The sequence below is a fragment of the Eutrigla gurnardus genome (genome assembly GCF_963514095.1).
Source record: "Eutrigla gurnardus genome assembly, chromosome: 1".
NCBI lineage: Eukaryota > Metazoa > Chordata > Actinopteri > Perciformes > Triglidae > Eutrigla > Eutrigla gurnardus.
The window spans coordinates 28298360-28316573 of record NC_139915.1 but is presented as its reverse complement, the minus strand read 5'-3'; the positions used below and the strand labels follow the sequence as shown (position 1 = coordinate 28316573).

The window sequence follows — 18214 nt, the reverse complement described above, 5'->3', positions numbered from 1 at the left end:
TAACGCAATTGAGTAATTGATCAATAAGGAAAATAATAATTGGTTGTAGCACTAATAACATTTACCTGTTTGCAGCTCAGGCTTCTTGGTTTAGATTGTTTGATGTAGTTTTTTGGGGGTTTATTTTCATTTCAACAATAAAATAAACTCTCATCTCTCTGGATTCATGTAAGTTAATTTCCTTCTTTAAATGAACATAACTGTCACATGGAAACAGTTAAAGTGGAGATTGATTTGCATTGCATTGTCTCATATGGACATAGTGGTAATTATGTTATACATCATATTTTGCTTCCTTATCTTTTACAGTTTGTGCTCATGTATTTGCTAAAAATACAGTGTTGATGAGGGGTCTACCAAATGAAGTGTCAATGAAAACTATTGATGAAAAAAGGGGTTAACCAAGGTGAGTCTACGGATTGATTTTTCAAACAGGAATTAATTTAAATCAATGGCTGCGTTCAAACATATGGGAAACGCATTCAAACTTCTTAAATTGGACAGGTTGCATTTGGAAATGGTCATCAAAAAAGTAAATCAGCTGTGATTTACAGCCAAGGAATTATTATTTTGCATGTTGAGGCTCTGGTTCAACTTCATTATTTAGGGTGACTGTGGCATTTCAGACACAGGACAGAATATTGATGAGGAACGCTTCACATTAAACAAACGAACAAACAAACAAACAAACAAACTGCCGCTCAACAGAAAGAAACAGGAAGAGAGAGACAAGAAACCAAGAAAAAGTTGACTCTAAGTCATGAAAATCAATCAACTAACAACATGTTGGCCTTTATTCCTGCTGGTATTTCAGGCCAACAGGATCCGTGGTTACCGAGTCGACCTGAGTCCGCGAGGCCGGACTGGAACAAGTCCACACTGGAATCACTGTCCACGCCGTAATTAAAAACGACTGAAGGCCTCTCAGGCCCGCCTGTGCACACAGCAGAGGATGACTGCAGCCGGTCACTCTGAATGAAGCGCTGGGCCGACACCAACTCCCTCCACATTCCACCCGCACCCAAATATGACACCGGAGGAAGTGCCATGTGTTTGTGTCCTAAATTAAAAGCCCAACATTGCAGGACTCCATTATTGTTATTACCCGAGGTGGACTGGAGAGAGTGGAGAGGAAGGAAATTAATACGGAGTACGGCAGCGGTTCTAAGGCCAACATTGTTCTCTGCAACATCTGTACATAAAACTTGTGTCCTTTTGCCATTTTCGCTGACTCAGTGTTTCAACATTATAAGCATTCATGGAAAAAGAATATTGTAGGAAAATGTTGCTAATCCAACCAGTTTCAGTCGACGCATTAATGTAACTTATTTTTTTTAGAAAAATAACAAATGAAACAAGCATTAGAAAGTGCAAGGTTAAGTCAAAAGCTTGCAAGTGACTGTTGGATTCATTCTAACCGGCTGGAAGAAACTGAGATGTTAGAACGAACTTCTCTCCGTGTTGTATGAGCATCTACGTTACCGACGACTATGTGGGGTTTCTATGAAATAGAGAAGCTGGGTGTGGACACCGCCACTCCTGTTGTCGCCATGGAGAATTCCACTTCCTGTGTCCACTCCCAGGACAATGACAGCGGCCGTGGGTGAGACAGGAAGTGGAGCTCCGGGGGGCTTCAACACAACAACGCCACCATGACGTCGTTAATGAATCTCTGTTTCACCTTTAAAAAAAGGTCTAAGCTGTTTTGTTATATACAATATTAGCAGCATGGATTATAAACTCTCTACTCAAAGTTTGGAGGCAAACAATGGGAGTCGAGATTGAACCACAATTAAAAGACAGCTGAATTTGTATGTATTTTCGTTGCAGCACGCTCACTTAAACACGTCAACATCAAGGACCAAAAGGCTGAATAACAAAAACAATATGGGCTGTGGTGGAAGACTGACGGGGCCAGTTATACATCTTGCATGCAGGGGGCGGGGAGGGGGGCGGGGGTGTTCAGCAATGCACCACAACCAGACATATGACATTTTAGACAGATGGTCACATAGTGGAGACTCCTTGTTGTTGCCACGTATGGTTTGTACTGAAGAACTGATCTAATTCCTGCATTAGTACACAAAAATCCACAAAGACTTCCAATAATAAAAACAGTGAGGTTCTCTGGCTGAAGTTTGTTCTTCGTTTTGGACGACATTTTTTCCTGTTTCTAGAGTCCAGATCCGGCAGATGAGACATGTCAGCTGATGCTGAAACTCCTGCTTCTAAACTCAACTTTCTTGCCAACACTTCTGTCTTTGGCAACGCCGAAAGTTTCCCCTCAAATCAGCCTTCGCTCCTGTAAACTATAGCTTCCCCTCTGTTCTCTTTGAGATCCCCTTCATTCGCCTCTAACATACTCATGTAGATGGTTGAATTTTTAGGCTGCTGTAGGTGGAGGAACATTGGTGTGAACGGTGGAGTCTGAAACAAGGCCCTTGCTCTTAGACTGACCTCACATTTACATTTTATTGTTTGAGAGAGTGGAAAAATGTGTTTTTCCTTTCAGACTCTGGAAATATCTATATGACGCTGTGCAGTCTACATTTGGCCGGTGGAATGGGAAAAGTACACCACCCGGCAATAAAAAAAAAAAGAGAAAGAAAGAGTCAAGCAAATGGAAGGCACGTCATCAACAGCTGTTTTAGAAAGGGATTACGTGTTTTGGAGTTTAATGGTTCTCTGGGAAATAATTTCCAGAAATGTAGATGTTGACTTCTATTTTCTAAAATGTAATAAAAAAATAAAATCATTAAATCCATATGGGTGGGTTTTTACAGCATGTTGTTGGAAAATAGAAACATTTAAAAAAAAAAAGTAGAGAGGGCTTGGAGACCAAACAATTGTAGAATGTGGGAGAAGCTCATAAATGGTCAAAGGCACTTAAAAGTCCAAGTAATATTCCGGCCGATATTAGCTGACTGCAGATACAAGTATTGACTAGAGCTGTTCCACTACAGCCTACAATGCTGGCTCCGGTGTCGGCCAGTACATTAATCAATATCACCTCATCATATCATCATAGTAGTACATAAGTATTAGTACAACTAGTACTTCACTGCAGTTAAACACTCTTGTGCAGCATAGCCCCCCCCCCCCCCCCCCCATCCCTGATGATGTTACATTCTGAATAGGAAATCAACAGGAGAGCTAGCAAACGTTAGCCATTAGCTGGTGCTCAGTCCTGTTTGGCTGAATAACGGAGCTAACAGCTAACAGCTAACAGCTAAAAGCTAACGGAACAGAACAGAAGCGACATTGAGTTAGATGCGCACAAGCTCTATTCAATAAAAATGAGAAGTAAACTTCATCCTGTGTTTAAATGTAAGCTTGTAAAACAAAAAGAATGTTAAGATACCTGAACATATATTGTTTCTACACACACATACAAATAGATAGAGAGAGTTATGATGCTTGTTATTAAAATGGTATTAGAACATCTGTAGTATGACGGCCGGTGATGTAAGGAAATGCCAAAAATGTGTTTTCTACAGTTTGTATACCAAACAGAAGTGACAAGTTTAAGTTGCCCGATATATTTCTTGGTCACAGGTTTATCAGCACCAAACATCCCATCAGGTTTTACAAAAAAAGTTGAGGTGCTCAAGGCGTTACGAGGGATCGGCGGGCGAGAGGGGAGTTGAAAGACGAAAGGGAGGAGACAAGGGGGAAGACGGCGAAGCACTAGGAGGTATCATTGACCTGGATTATGCACACTCCATTTCCCCCTCAGAAAGGGAGTCTGTTGGGCCAAACGGACCCATTCAGCCGCCCTCTGGCCCGAGGGAAGACAGAAGGAGGAGCAGCCAGGACACCGGCACGTTTTCCTCCCTGAACAACATTCAGCCTTTAAAAGACGGCAAAGCAGCACGACAAAGCACACCAAGTCATGTACATGTACATGTACACACGACGGGATGGGTTACAGGGATCAGGGGCCTCGTCTGCAAACACAAACACTCCGGCGGCTGCAAGTGCCAAAAGGACTCATCTCGTCTTTCACAGCTGAGCGGAGATGAGCAGTAATGAGTGTAGCCGCTCGCACGGCGCCGCGGTGCCAAGACGCCTCCAACCTCACGTCCTCCAAACATGAGCCGAGAGACCGATTTCTTATTTTGAATACCTGCGACGAGGTCGAGCATGCACGCAGACAAAAAGACGCCGAGGCGCTAAAGGAGAGTTACTTTTCAACCTGAGGGAGGCGTACGCGGACCCGCTCCACTTCGTGCTCAATTAACTGCAGTGAATTTGATCAAATTAGCTGCCGGATGTTTCTTTTTTTGAAGCATTGCGTGATGAAACAGAGGGAAGATCTTCCCCGGGGCTGTTTGACACCTACACGGAGAGTCCTTTCAATAATGAATCGCTATGAATCATGGGATACGTGGGTGGGTGCCAGCGAAAGAAAAATCAAAGGAAAATGTTATAACGCAATACATTTAGGCAACTTTGGAAGTGAAGCAAACCCAGCGCTCAACATCTGACATCCTGATGCAGCGCAGTCGGCCGTCTGATCCTCTCTGGTTTATTTCAAAGACCTCGTTTAAAATGCAAATCATGATCTTTCTATTCAAAATGTCCACGGGGACAAATAAAACCACTTTTATAAATTTGATTTTGTAGCTTCCATGCAAAATATAATTTTAAACTTCTATTTTTTTTTACTTTTTTTGGTTTGATTGAAGTTTAATTTGTTGACTTTTCTTTTCTTTCGGTCCATTAAATCCACAGATGTTTCCATTAGAGAACGAAAGCAACGCAGAGACAGAATGTCATCTATGCGACAGAAGCAGTTTGCGCCTCCACCGACTGATAGTAATGACATGTCATCATGTCTAACTCGGGGTCTGAATGTTAAGCATCATTTTAAGCACATCTGTTTAGCGTATTAGGAAAAAAACATGACCTGTAATTAGGGGCAGCTTCACAGTGGCTCTCACTGAGGGGGGGGAGGCTGTCTCTCTGCCTGAAATCGGAGCCTGGCGGGGAAGTCTGAGCCGCAGTCGGCAGACGGTAAGAGCTGCAGCGTGATGATAACGCACGTTTGGTTTTCCCGGCTTCTTGGAGAGGACGGGACACGTTGGCGAGGGAATCTCTTGGCTGGGCTTCACTTGATGTTATGACCTCATGGTTTACTGCACACCCAAAGTTTGTGGAGAGAAGCATTTTGGTAAAATGCGGTCGAAGAAGAAATAAACTAGACCCGTCGGAAACTTCCATCCTCAGATACACTTTATCATTAACCCTTGATGTGTTATTCTGCATGGAAACATTCAGACTTTAAAACACATCTCACCTCCTTCACACTTTGGTCTGAGACTTTCTGGTCTACTGGGGAAACAAACTGAACTCTCCTCGTGTTCTAATGTGGATTTCTTCTTCTGGGATCAACGATCATTGGTGCAAAAATGATGAGTCAAGACAGAAGCCTTTACTCCATCTGGAAAAACTGATGTTTGTACAGTATCCTGGAAGTAACTCAATATGACATCAAGCAGGCTGCATATGACTAGTTGTCTGCAAGAACAACAAAAAGCATAATATGGATAAAAACTTGGACCCAATTTCATACACGATTAATTAATTGTTTACTACTAATTTATTGACTGAAAAATATCACAATTTCCCATAGTGCACTACAAACAAACCAAAATACCTCCATTAATGATGACGCAAAACAAAGAAAAGCAGCAAATTTCCATATTTTAGAAGCAGGAAGCTGCACATATTGTTGAATAACTTAAAAAGGACATTTTACACCTTTTAAGTGGATGTCCAATTAATGACGATGGTAAATGTAGTCACTTTAAATGCCTCAGTGCAATACTCGCCAAGAAAGCTCAGTTCTCCTGCTGACGAAAGCTATGCTGGCAGTGCCTACATGTACCAGGATGCATTGCGCTGCAAGCTTGCGACACCGGCCATATCGTCTCGCACTAATGCAGCCTCGGTCTCGGCCGATATCCGCTCTGTTCTACGTCAAATAACGGTTGTTGGTCGGAGGAAGAACAGAATCTGCAGCTGCTTTCCCAGTGGATATAACACACACTGAGGAATGTATTGCTTTGACTACATTTACCATCAACACTGGACATCATCCTCCCTGTATGTAAAGTATGTAAATCTCAACACTATACTGAACCTCATTGAATTCACTCACATCCATATTTTAAATACACCATATTTCACTAAAAGGGACCATGTCGCGTCCACAGAGAATCAGCATCAAGAACAAAACTCCTTAATCCACTCTCACAGAACAATAAACTTCTTTCTCTCCGTTTGTGAAGGTCAGCTCAGTCCGACCCTCCTTCTGAACCCTGATTAAGCTCACACTGGCTCCGACTCTCCACCCCCAAAAACCGGTACTTTCAGGATAAAACTCATTACAGTTGTCATTTGAGGCTCCTCAGAGAGCTCACCTGCTCCGCAGAGCAGAAATATTCCCTAAACTGAAACAGCTTCAGCGCTAAGAGGGCTCTTTTCAGGCCGAGTGGAGGACTCTGACTTTGTGGAGACAATAGGGGCCCTCTAATCGTCCCCGGGGTGTCTGTCCATAACCACTGGGCCATCAGCGTGAACGCAGGTGGACGCCCACGTGAAAGGACGGGAGATCAGTGGTACCAGTATCATCATGATTCAAGTTTTGATCAAAGAATGATTACTTTAAGATGACATCAGGCTCCGTTTGCTGAGACTGATGGAGAATTATTAGACTTTCGCAGCTTTAAAACAAACCGTTGTCTCTTATTACAAAAAGGAAAAGCACTCAAGAGCGCAAACCTACGCCAAGTCTGCACAATCATCTTCTTAGTTATTTAGTCAATTAAAAAGGGAAACATTCATAGTGATGGGCACGGGGTGCTATGATCCAAATAAAGTGATGTCATGAGAAAATTGCAAAACTATTCAATATCTCAATGAGAAAAAGTTCTTTACAAAAAAACACCAGTAAAAGAAAATCACTCAAAGAAATCTGGTATCAAAAGACCCCAAAATGGGACCAAAAAAAGCAAAAATATGATACAGAAGTAATTTCAAGTCATAATAAACTCAAACTAAACCTAATTATCAGACTGAATTGTATTATTTTCTGTCATCTTCTTTAATAAAACCAACATGTTTTATTTCACTACACTTCTGCAGAGGTTGGATTTAAGAATGATCTCCAAGTAGCCTGTATCATCTGCTCTTTTACTACATTGATAACTGTATAGATTAGACGGCAGAAGAAGCATTCCAGCTATTAGTGAGCACGTCTCCGGCCGCATTTGAAATCCAGCTTATCGCGGCCTGTTTGTTGTCAGTTAGCCACAACTATCTGGGCTCTTCCTCCCCTCTTGCCTCATTCTGACGGAGCACAGACTACTGTAAGTGTAAACTGACAGAATTCCTCACAGATAAGAGCAGCAGCAGCAGCGCACCGCCGAGACAACTCTTACTTTCTTCCTTTCTGAATGGAGGAGAATATCTGGCCCCTCGTTCACATTTTACATGAAGCGGTTTTTCGTGCGATAATTGTGAATTAAGTTATTCAATTGATTTCCCGGCCTTTCCAATACAATCATATCTCTTGAAATGTACTAAATCACCATTACAAAATTCCATACAAACTGTATTCGACGCCCTGTTCTTTCAATGGTATTTTCGTTTAATTCTTTGTATTAGTAAAAAAAATAACTGCCCTTTTGTAAAAGTGATATAGAATTGGAAAACCACACAAAACATTTTGGGGCTGGAAAGTCGAACATTTGGTTTAGCATCCTTTTCATGCGACGGCATCACATTCGGCTCTGTGCTCGATGATAAAGGTGCTGCTGAACTTTGAGGGTTTTTCCATTCATAAAACACGGCGATCTTCCAAAGAGAGAAGATGAATGGAAAAAGAAAAAAAAAAAAAAAAGAATGCAGCAATGCCTTGAAAAAGTTGGCAAAGCATCTTGAACTCTTTGATTTATGACATAGACCAGAGATCTTCAACAGGGGGTCCGTGACCCCTGGGGGTCACAGAGCTACTGCAGGGGGTCCCAAAAATTATTTAATCCCGAACTACTTCTTCCAAAAATGACAATGTCCAAAAATACACATTAAAAACCTAAAAAAAAAGCAAATAATAATCTTCCTATTTGTTAAACGTTTAGAATTAAATTATGTTCTATAAATATATGAATATGTCAACAATCATTATTTTAATGGCGTTACGATTGTATACATACAAAAAGTACCTTTAGGGCTGCACTACATATTATTATTGACCGGTTTAATAAGCAACACAAATGCATATTGTAATAGTGTCACTGTGTTGAGGTTGAAGACCTCTCACAGGCTATAAGACCAGTGCTGCTGCACGAAGGCTGAGAGTGTTGAGGGCTTTTTGACGGCAGCGCTGCAAACTGACAGTTCGGTGCACAACTATTACACAACAGCACATGCCTGGGGGATTAACCGAGGGCCCGGTCCCCTCTGTACCATGAGGCTGCGGGGGGGCACCAGCTATTGTCACAGCTGTGTCACAGCACCAAAAATCAGACTAACAGACAGACAGACATCAATTGATCTAACTTCATCCTTTCATTAAGAATGTCCTTTCTAGTGGTGTAATTATTTAAATAATATATAAAAGGTCTTAAAGCCGAGCAAACTGCTTTCTTTGCACGACAGCTTTCTAAGCTTTGACTAAATTACCACAGAGGGGGGCTTTCTTCTCCGTCCAACACAAACCTCTGAGGATGGAATTTAATTTAGAGGAACATAAACTGAGCTTCCGCACGGATCACTATTGTTTGTTGACTCCATTTTCCCCATTTAAAAACAAAAAAAAAGAAAGGGATTAATTAAAGATAAGTTAAGCCCATTTCACGTAAACAAAAACAAATCGCCAAAGAACGACACAATGCACGTTCTTCCCTCCGCGGCGCTCCAGCTACTGTTAGCAGCAGCAGCGAGTTAATGAGGGGAAATGCAAAATGCAGGGAAGCTGAGCCTTTGAGGCCAAAGCCTCGCTCGTATAATGGCCTACTAAAAAAAAAGGGAGCTTTGTTCGGTGCAACACAAGCAGGTTCCCTCTTTAATGACTTCATGCGAGTGCCAATCACTTACGCCACACAATCCCGTCATGCGGCCACAACACTGTATTCAGGACGTCCCGACCCTGTGAGCCTGCAGCACGTGACTCCTGCCCCTCCCCCCAAACACAGGCTGCAATTCGGTTCAGCAGGTGACACCTCGGGGGGGGGGGGGGGGGGGGGGGCTGATGATGGGGGTCGCGGGGGTCAGGAACTAAAACTGAAACCGTGGCAATCAGGCATGGGATTAATTCAGGGATCAGTCTAGCTCGCTACCATGTTAGACAACGATGAGATGTTAAAAATACAGGATCTAAATATAAATTTGGATAACAATGGATTTTTCCTTTATTTTGGCAGGAAGACCTTATGATTCATGATCATCTTATTGAAGATTATTTCATTGTTTTTCACTAAAAAGGACATTTGCTTTAAAAAAAAAGTGTGTCTTATCTGTGACGCAGGGGAAAAATTGGTTATGAACAAAGAGTAAAGTGATACCAGCATGCTTTGCTGTCATTTGTTAAGCAGTTTGATGCTCATCGGGTTCATGTCGTGAATTGCAATTATTAACGATGACTGATTAACAATGACTTTACCTTAGATTTTTATTCATCACAGATGGAACACACATCTTTCATTAGCATAAATATAAAGGATCAATAAATGTTTGTTTAAATATGATGTTAATTCCTGCATTATTTCTATTTTTCTCTTTATTATGATAACGAGCTAGACAGCCTTGTGAAGATATTACCCCAATAATGGAAATTCATCACAATGGACTTATTGTGAGTGTTTTTTATGCCGATCTGCGATAAAATCCTATATCGTCCCATCATTCGTGGTAATATATCAATGGGAAGACCTATTTAAGCTCAGTTACCGTAACTCTCCATTAGGGTCTCGATGTGGTTCAAGCCAAAATAAATGTTACTTTATCCTCGTTTTGTTAGAAATGCATCAGAAAACTATGCGTTTACAACCGTTTCCAAACCTGTGGTGACGAATCCCCCCCAAAAATAAATGTGAAAAGTGGGTGAAAGTTGATATTCTGCCTATTTGGATTTATAGAGATGGAGCAGAAATGTAGTCACGCCACTCTCTTAATCCAACGCTGATTGTAAAATCTGTACAGTATCTACAGAATCATTGTCTAAAACCACAGACATACTTCACTGTCAAAAGAATGCGAGGTTCTAAATAAAGACGGAGTTGATTCACTGCTGATAAATATCTTATGACAGGAGGGTTTAAAACTGCAGAGCGGTGGTTTGCTCTTCCTGCCATCGTCACGTCTCAGCTGGTCTGCATCTAAAATGTGCTGCAGTATATTTACGGCGTGCTGGAAACACAGAGGAGGGCTCCTCAGTTTGTTCACCATTATCCGAGGACGTATAACTCAAAAAACACGGCAACGTTACGGGTATGAAGCGTGGAAAGGCCGTCAAACATTTCCTCTGGGAACTCTTTCAAAATCTCCAGTCATATATTCATTATAGCCCCCTCCCTCCATCTTTACAGGCGACTGATTAACAGGAAGTTCAGCCACATGGCCACAGCTTCAATGTATGAATCTGTATGAACTTGAGTTGAACTCGAGGAACAGGACTTGCCAAATAGTGAGGCCACGCCCCGGTTCAGGTAGACGGAGCGCTCAGGGTGACAGTGGCTCTGAGACGAACATCGCCTGGATCCTACGGGAGATCGTGTATCTGCGCGGCTGCATGACGTGATGCCCCCCCTTCCCCCCATGTAACGGTTTGTTTCATCGAGCCAGTCTTAGAAGGTTACACGCTTTCATCCACAAAGTATAATTAGAGGTGCACGTCGTCTTGCAACACGTTCACAGAACCACAAACTCTGCTGCAGGCGTGCAGACGGCTCTCCTGCACGACCTTTCAAGCCACAGCTTCGGCCTCAGGTGGTGTCGGCGATATCGCCCCGACACAGACGCAGCCCGGTGTGATAGAGACGGAGGCCGGGGGTGGGAGGTTGGGTGGGGGGGCTGTGGGGTGTCAGATGTCGACAGGGACCAGTTGCTGGAGTCTCAGGCCTGGGCCGCCTCTCTCATGCTTACAGCAGCTGCGTCTTCTCAGACCTCACATTCCTGCAGGACAGACCCACTTTTTACCCTCATCACCTGTGGCGAGCCGAGGCCAGGACGAGATCTCGGGAGGGGGGGTCACAGTTACTTTAAATAAAGGTCCTGTTGCAGATATGAGAGGATGCAGGGAATACTGATCTACAGCAACATGGAGCAAAGACTTTCAGCCCTCGATAATCACGGAAAACGAATAGAGACACTGTAGGAATCTCACACAGTCGCTGATGGAAGATGACCAGGGCTCCATGCAGATGTGTAGGTCACCCGTTACAGGACGTTCATTGCATGTTCACTCCCCTCATTTTCCTGTCATCACTCTACTGACAACGCAAAAATAAAAAAAGGCATCAGGATCCTCAGCAAGTACAAAAGGAGCAGCACAGACACAATGTAGGCCAAAGCCCCCAGAAGGAAAACTACAGGCACATTAAAAGGCAGATTGATATCTGCTGCTGTGAGGGGGGGGGGGGGTTGCAGCCACGCAGTGTGTGAATTCGACTCTCCGTCCACCGAACAGACCGGAGACGTTCACCCATGATTCAGCAGCTTCCTCACCCCGTTAGACCTCTCTCCTGTACGATTACAGCTGCTCTGCAGTCTTTCTGGCTCCGGCTGCATTATAAGCCTGACCTCCACTAAATAATACATGTAAACAGTCACCCCACCCTACTGCAGCACACAACATCATCCTGTTATGAGCTTAAAATACCGCCTCAGTTCATTCATGCTGTATCATCCCTATACGAGTGTGTGTGTGTGCCTTGTTTGAATGCATATCAACATCAATGCACAGGGATTCCAGATTTATACAAAGAAATCTGACACAGTCTCATCACACTGATGCAAATATAGGTGTTATGCTTCAGGAATAAATCAATAGGAGTAGACAGGATTCATCATTATTACAGAACTGCACATGTTGGTGGCTTTAGGTAGAGATCAAACACTGGATGACATGACGAGAGAGCGGCAACTCAAACTTTACACACACACACACACACACACACACACACACACACACACACACACACACACACACACACACACACACACACACACACACACACACACACACAGACGATTCATTCAACAACAGCAACAACAACAAAAAGCACCCACTGAGCCCATACACACCTTAAAAGCTCGGACATCTTGCAAATTATATTTTTTAAAACAACAACAAATTATATATTTTTTTTAAAGGAACAAGTTTTTTGGTTCACTGGTTGCTCCCAGCCCCGCAGCCCCTCGTCCCTGTGCGGGGCAACACACACACTCACACACACACTCACCAGCGTCCAACTACCAAACAACATCACGCTCTTACCTCCAGACGTGAACGCCGAAGTCAACTGGAGGTGGGAACTTTTCTTCCTGCCCGTCTGCTCTCTCTCGGGATGGTTTGCAGAGCCGCACTCAAAAAAAAACACCCTTAAATCTCTATTTAATTCCCTGCATTCCCACTGAATTAATTTGTTTCCGTTCGTCGCGCGCCGCTCAGCCTCCGAACAACTCCTCGAGCTTCAAGTCCACGCTGAATACGTGCGCTCCTTCCTTTTTTTCTTTTTAAATATCCGTGCGTTCTCGCTGTTGCGAATGTGATTTTTTTTTTTTTTTAACGCAGTCCTTCGCAGCTCGGTGACGGTCGCTGGAAAAAAACTCCACTTTGCCTTGCTAATCAGTGCGGCCGCTGCGGGGACGCGCGGCAGTGCGCGGTCACGGCTCTCCTACTGGGCGGGGAGATAGATGAAGAGGGGGAGGACCGAGGATGTAGACTAGGAGGGAGCATGATGACGGAGCCGAGCCTCCGGGATGCGGAACCGGGGTAGGGGGGGGGATTTTAACGTAGTGGTTGGAAAGGGGTATTGCAAGTTCCGCGTTCATCATAACGCCCTTAAAAATACTTTCATATACACAGTCACGCGCAAAGGAGTGGCTCTAAAATAATAAACACACGTTTCTGAACCACTACGACTCAAATCACGAGCTACGTGCGCACAAAATCATCCTAGGAATGAATGGGGCGCCATCTTTTAAAGCGCTTCTGCTTCCATGGATGAGGCGAAACAACAGGAAGTGGGAATGAGATGACACGGCAGCGCTGCACACGCGTCACACCACATGATTATAAAAACGGTGATTAAAAAGAGCCCGGGCGTTTATTGTTGTTGTCACACGAGATTGTCACGATGAGAGATGTGCTGCTTTCAACGTGTACAGCCAGTCATTCCGATTATATAGCTGTAAAACCTAAACGCCGGTGACTTTCCGGTGCCGAGATGTAACGAAACAGACCGGGAACCCTTTTTTTCAGTAAACGGACTGCGCGCGCAGGTATCCTGTCGCAAACACGTCCAACGTCTCCCAGCGGCGGTTTACGTTAGTTACTGCAATGAGGGACAGGACCGCAGTTTTCATGCTACTTTTTATTTAAGTGTCTCTTTTACAGGTAGGGACATCTAATGTAGTGCTCTTGTTTTTATTTTACAGTAAATCGTTTATGTCGTACAGGTAAAATGACTGTTGTAGCGGAGTCTTTTAGCTTCGTGTGAGGGTTAAAAGTGGCGGCTAGCTAACTAGCTCATGCTAACGTAAAACCGTTTCATCAGTGAGATTGCCTGCTGGCTAAACGCCGATGTGACACTTCGCAGTGGCATCACCCGCTAACGTTAGTGTGACAGTAAATATGTGTAAATTATAATATATCTTAACACGACTAACCTCTTCCATATGAACGCGTCTGTCAGTGACGGTCCAAACCAACGAACCATAACTGGGCCGGCTCCAGTAAAGTTAAATAAATCACACACCACAGTAAGTGTTGAATTGAAACAGCTTTCACAAGGTTTTCTCTGTTTAAAAAATAGAGATGGATACTTTATTGACACATTGATCAAACAATCCCCTAAAGCGCCATCGTTACATTAAACTGTGGGTTTTAGACCAACAGTTAAAAACCTAAAGAGACATTACATAAAAAAAAGAGACAATCATCACAATTAAGAGAAGGAAAGTTTGGTATTTTTTCTGGATAAATGAGTAAAGATGAATTGATAATGTATTCATTTTGTGGAGATTGACACTGAAATCTGTGTTTTCCAGACAGGCACTCTGACTGTGTTGGAGGATGGACCCCGTCGTGCTGAGCTACCAGGACAGCCTGCTGCGGCGCTCCGATGCTTCCCTGCTGGAAGGGCCTTACTGGCTCAACGACCAAGTCATTGGTTTTGCCTTTGAGTACTTTGCTGCCGAGCGCTTCAGGGTCCTGGGGGAGACCGTCACCTTCATCAGCCCAGAGGTCACCCAGTTCATCAAATGTGCCTCCTGCCCTAATGAGTTAGCCCTATTTCTGGAGCCGCTGGATCTCGCTTCTCGCCACTGGGTCTTCCTCGCCGTCAACGACAACTCCAACCAGACCGCCGGGGGATCCCACTGGAGCCTTCTGGTCTACCATCACGGCTCCAACCACTTTGCGCACTACGACTCTCAGAACGGCAGCAATTCCATGCATGCGCGGCGCATCGCCATCAACCTGGAGCCCTTCTTGGGCGCGGGGAGAAAAGCGTCGTTTGTGGAGGAGCCCTGCCCGTCGCAGAAGAACAGCTACGACTGCGGCATGTACGTTATCTGTATCGCTGAGGCCTTGTGTGAGAAGGCCAGGGTGGAGGGCTCGCCACGCCTTCCTGGGCAAGTCCTCACCCCGGCCTACATCACCCAGAAGAGGGCTGAGTGGAGCAGACTGATCCAGAGTCTAGCTCTATGACCTTTCCTTAGCACGTTGTTTGCCCTTCACTATATGCAGAACAGCTGTCAGCCTCTACATATCTCCTGCTGGAGCATCTGAATGCACTCCTTGAATACAGTATTTAACTATATTTCTATTACAGTCACTGCAACAAAGATACAACAGTTTATGGTTTGTTACGAATCTCCTAATGGTTCATTGAACACGTGGTGTCATGTTTATGCCTTGTATATGCATGTACAATATGTAAACCTGAACACCAGCATGCCTATGAAGGAATCTACTTCCATGTACGTATTTAATGCGGGTGGAGAATGTGTTGCGTCAAAGAGGAGGCACAGGCTTCGTTGTGTTATTTTTGGGGCGAATGTAGAATTGTTTACACTGATTATTGCTCAGGGTCATTTTAAATGAACTAGAATTAACAATAAGAATGTGAATCTTGACTTTGGCTCCTACTTTTGTGTCGCACATTCAGGCGTCTGCAGTTACAAACGTTTAGTTTGGAGACATTTTAAATAAACTTGCTGTACGAGGGTGAGGCTGCACTCTGTTGTGACTGTTTATGGGACAAAGGGCAATGTTGAGCGGTGGAATGTGTGATATGTTCTCACAAAAGCCGAGTATCAAACTCATTGTGTGCTGATCTAATAAACTGTATTGTCACATTTTTGTTGATAATATTATAAATGTGCTCTGTGTTTTTTTATCTGAGGTCCCAGCTGTCTTCTTATCATCAAGTTCAAGTCTTATTCATGGAAATATGTTGACATTTTCATTATTCTATTCCATTCATTTCCATTAGAAAACTAAATTGTATGTCCTTTTGAATACACAATTACCTCACTTGTGTTTATATGTATGCACATTTACTGAATCATCGGGTAACAGATTCTTCTGGGTGTTTTACTGGCACGAAGATAATTAAGATTTAGGTACAATGATCTGTTGTAATAAATAAATCATACAAAACGGGCTTAAAATAAATACAATGGCATAACTCAGATTAATAGATTAAAAATAAATAAACAAAGCTAAAAAACGGAGAAAGTGAATTGTTAGTGTTTACAAGTACGTTTTGCTTCACTGCTTGTACAAACAATTCAATCAGAGCTTAAAATGTATTGGAATTCGACACTGAACAGTATCTTATCTTTGTGGTTTGAAAGTAAGGAACATATTACAAGAACGCAACAACATGACGGATCGTAGCTAAATAAAGCTGAAACTCATTCGGGGCAGAGTTCAAAATAAATTTTTGTGAAGAAATCTGTCACATTTACGATTCAGACAACGTAAACGGAGACTTTCATTTTAGTAGCATGTTTTAAAATACATTTATGTTCTATAAAAAGGCAACAGCATTCAAAGTAGAACAATACATGCCGTCACTCGGTATTGTGCTTTAAATTATAAAACACAGGAAAGCCAAACTATTCTTTATTTACAACTTTACTATTCAGAGTCAGACTGTGGCCTCTGACATATTTATAAGTCAGCATTATAACAGCAGTCGGAACATGATTTAAGATCTCAACACGGACAGACGTGCAGCAAAAATAACGCTGACTTTGTGTTTTAGATCTGACCTCATGAAACCAGCTGACCACATACAGTGTAATCAGAAATCCTCATCAGTAATCGTGTAAAGGAGGAACCTCCTGGTCTGACTGGCTGCGCTGCTCTGTAATTCACCCTGCCTGGACCGCTTCCACCCTCTGCTCTACTTCCTCTGGCACATCGACATCCCACTGGCGTATTTCACCCGGAGTAACCAGTCAGGCGAGCCGTCAGGGTTCACCATTGTCCTAATAAAGTGCCACAAAGCCGGGGCATTCACCACCCTGGCGGTGCACTGCATTACTGAGACAAAGGCACATTAATGTAGACAGATGTTCTTCTAAATGGCCACTTTGCCGAGACCACTCAGGAAAAACCGAGCTCCACTTTCTGTCTATTGTCATCTCGGGACTCTTAACCGTGTTGCACGGGATCGGTGGCGTAATTTGAAGGCATATTACAAAGGCACACCTTGTTCTGTGCCGGATAATCAACGGATAAACTTAAATCCAACTAAATCCCGTACCGTGGGATTTGCTCTTTTTTGGCAATACATTGATGCACAGCTTTTCTGTGGCATAAAACAAAAGCTTCTTAGCATTTGGTGCTATTGTTGTGTTGCAGGAGGCTAACAGATGACAGCTGAGGGGCCGTGAACTAAACACACAGCCGTGAACTAAACACACAGAGGAGAGGTGGAAGATGGCCTTTGACCTTTTTACAGGAGGCTTCTATGAAATCAGTATTCATATAATAGTATAAACCAAACTCACATTGGGCCTCATGCAGCAACAGTCTCTTAAGGAAGTGCTGAATGATGTCACTTTTATCATAAACTGGTGGTCGAGATGCCACCAAGAAGAAAAAGGAAGCTACAGGAAAATCAAAGAGCACCAAAGAGCAGAAGCTACACAATATGAAGGCTTTTTATCATCTTAATCAATCCGTGCTCCAGTAGTATTTATTTAGCCTACAAATATAATAATCCAGCTGTTATAATTACTCTAAAATCTAGAATAGTCTAAATGTGATCATATGACATTCATGTTCCTTTAAATTACATTTAAACCTGAGAGAAGAGAAACAAATAAGAGCACATTCGTGAATCCAAGTAATCAATGGTGCCTGACAAAATAACAGCAAATCTCGGAACAAAAGTAAGAAGGAAATTTGTTCTTGTAGGACTTCCTGTGTGAGGCCCTCTGCTGTGTTGTGGTCCTGGCTAGTGAACGCAGCTTTGAAAGGAGGAATTGAAATGCTGTGACGCTGAGAGGACGTGACTTGGACATGTGCTCCTCCAAGAGACTTACAAAACATGTTTTCTATCTACCTGCATTAAAAATACACACACGTATAGCTGAACCCAATAAAGAATGTATTTTTATAGACATTTAAACAAACGCAAAGGTCCGTTAGCGAACTCACCGCTGTTCTTCATCAGTGTTTCTGTGTAATTGAGTTCAGGAGCAGCAGCCAAGGTTTCCTCCGCCAGGTGGTTCACATTTACTCGTCAGAGAGAGGACCAGAGGACCCCTCAGGCCTGGAGCAGGTACACACACACACACACACACACACACACACACACACACACACACACACACACACACACACACACACACACACACACACACACACACATGCAGAACGTACTCTGAGCTCAGATCGGTCGCTGTCATCTGAAATAAATCTGTTTTTGGGGAGTTTTTGGCTCTACATTACATCATTGTCCTGTCA

The 18214-nt window shown here is 43.3% G+C and overlaps 2 protein-coding genes across 8 annotated transcripts in view; one reads left to right on the top strand and one right to left on the bottom strand.

Moving 5' to 3' along the window:
• myo9aa (myosin IXAa) overlaps positions 1–12886 on the bottom strand; it is an 86982-nt gene extending 74096 nt beyond the window's left edge. For all 7 annotated transcript variants that reach the window (XM_084008138.1, XM_084008143.1, XM_084008139.1 and 4 more), the window contains exon 1: positions 12503–12886. The gene's annotated coding sequence lies outside the window, so the exon portion shown is untranslated. The remainder of the gene's footprint in view (positions 1–12502) is intronic.
• A 720-nt stretch (positions 12887–13606) lies between these two features.
• senp8 (SUMO peptidase family member, NEDD8 specific) lies at positions 13607–15604 on the top strand. Its single transcript, XM_084010190.1, has 2 exons — positions 13607–13624; positions 14278–15604. Exon 2 carries the CDS (start codon positions 14303–14305, stop codon positions 14936–14938), a length of 636 nt encoding a protein of 211 aa, XP_083866316.1. The 5' UTR covers positions 13607–13624; positions 14278–14302; the 3' UTR covers positions 14939–15604.
• Positions 15605–18214: the final 2610 nt, after the last annotated feature.

Excerpts from the sequence above, each read along its gene's own strand:
- senp8 (XM_084010190.1), top strand. The coding sequence starts at position 14,303 with ATGGACCCCGTCGTGCTGAGCTACCAGGACAGCCTGCTGCGGCGCTCC.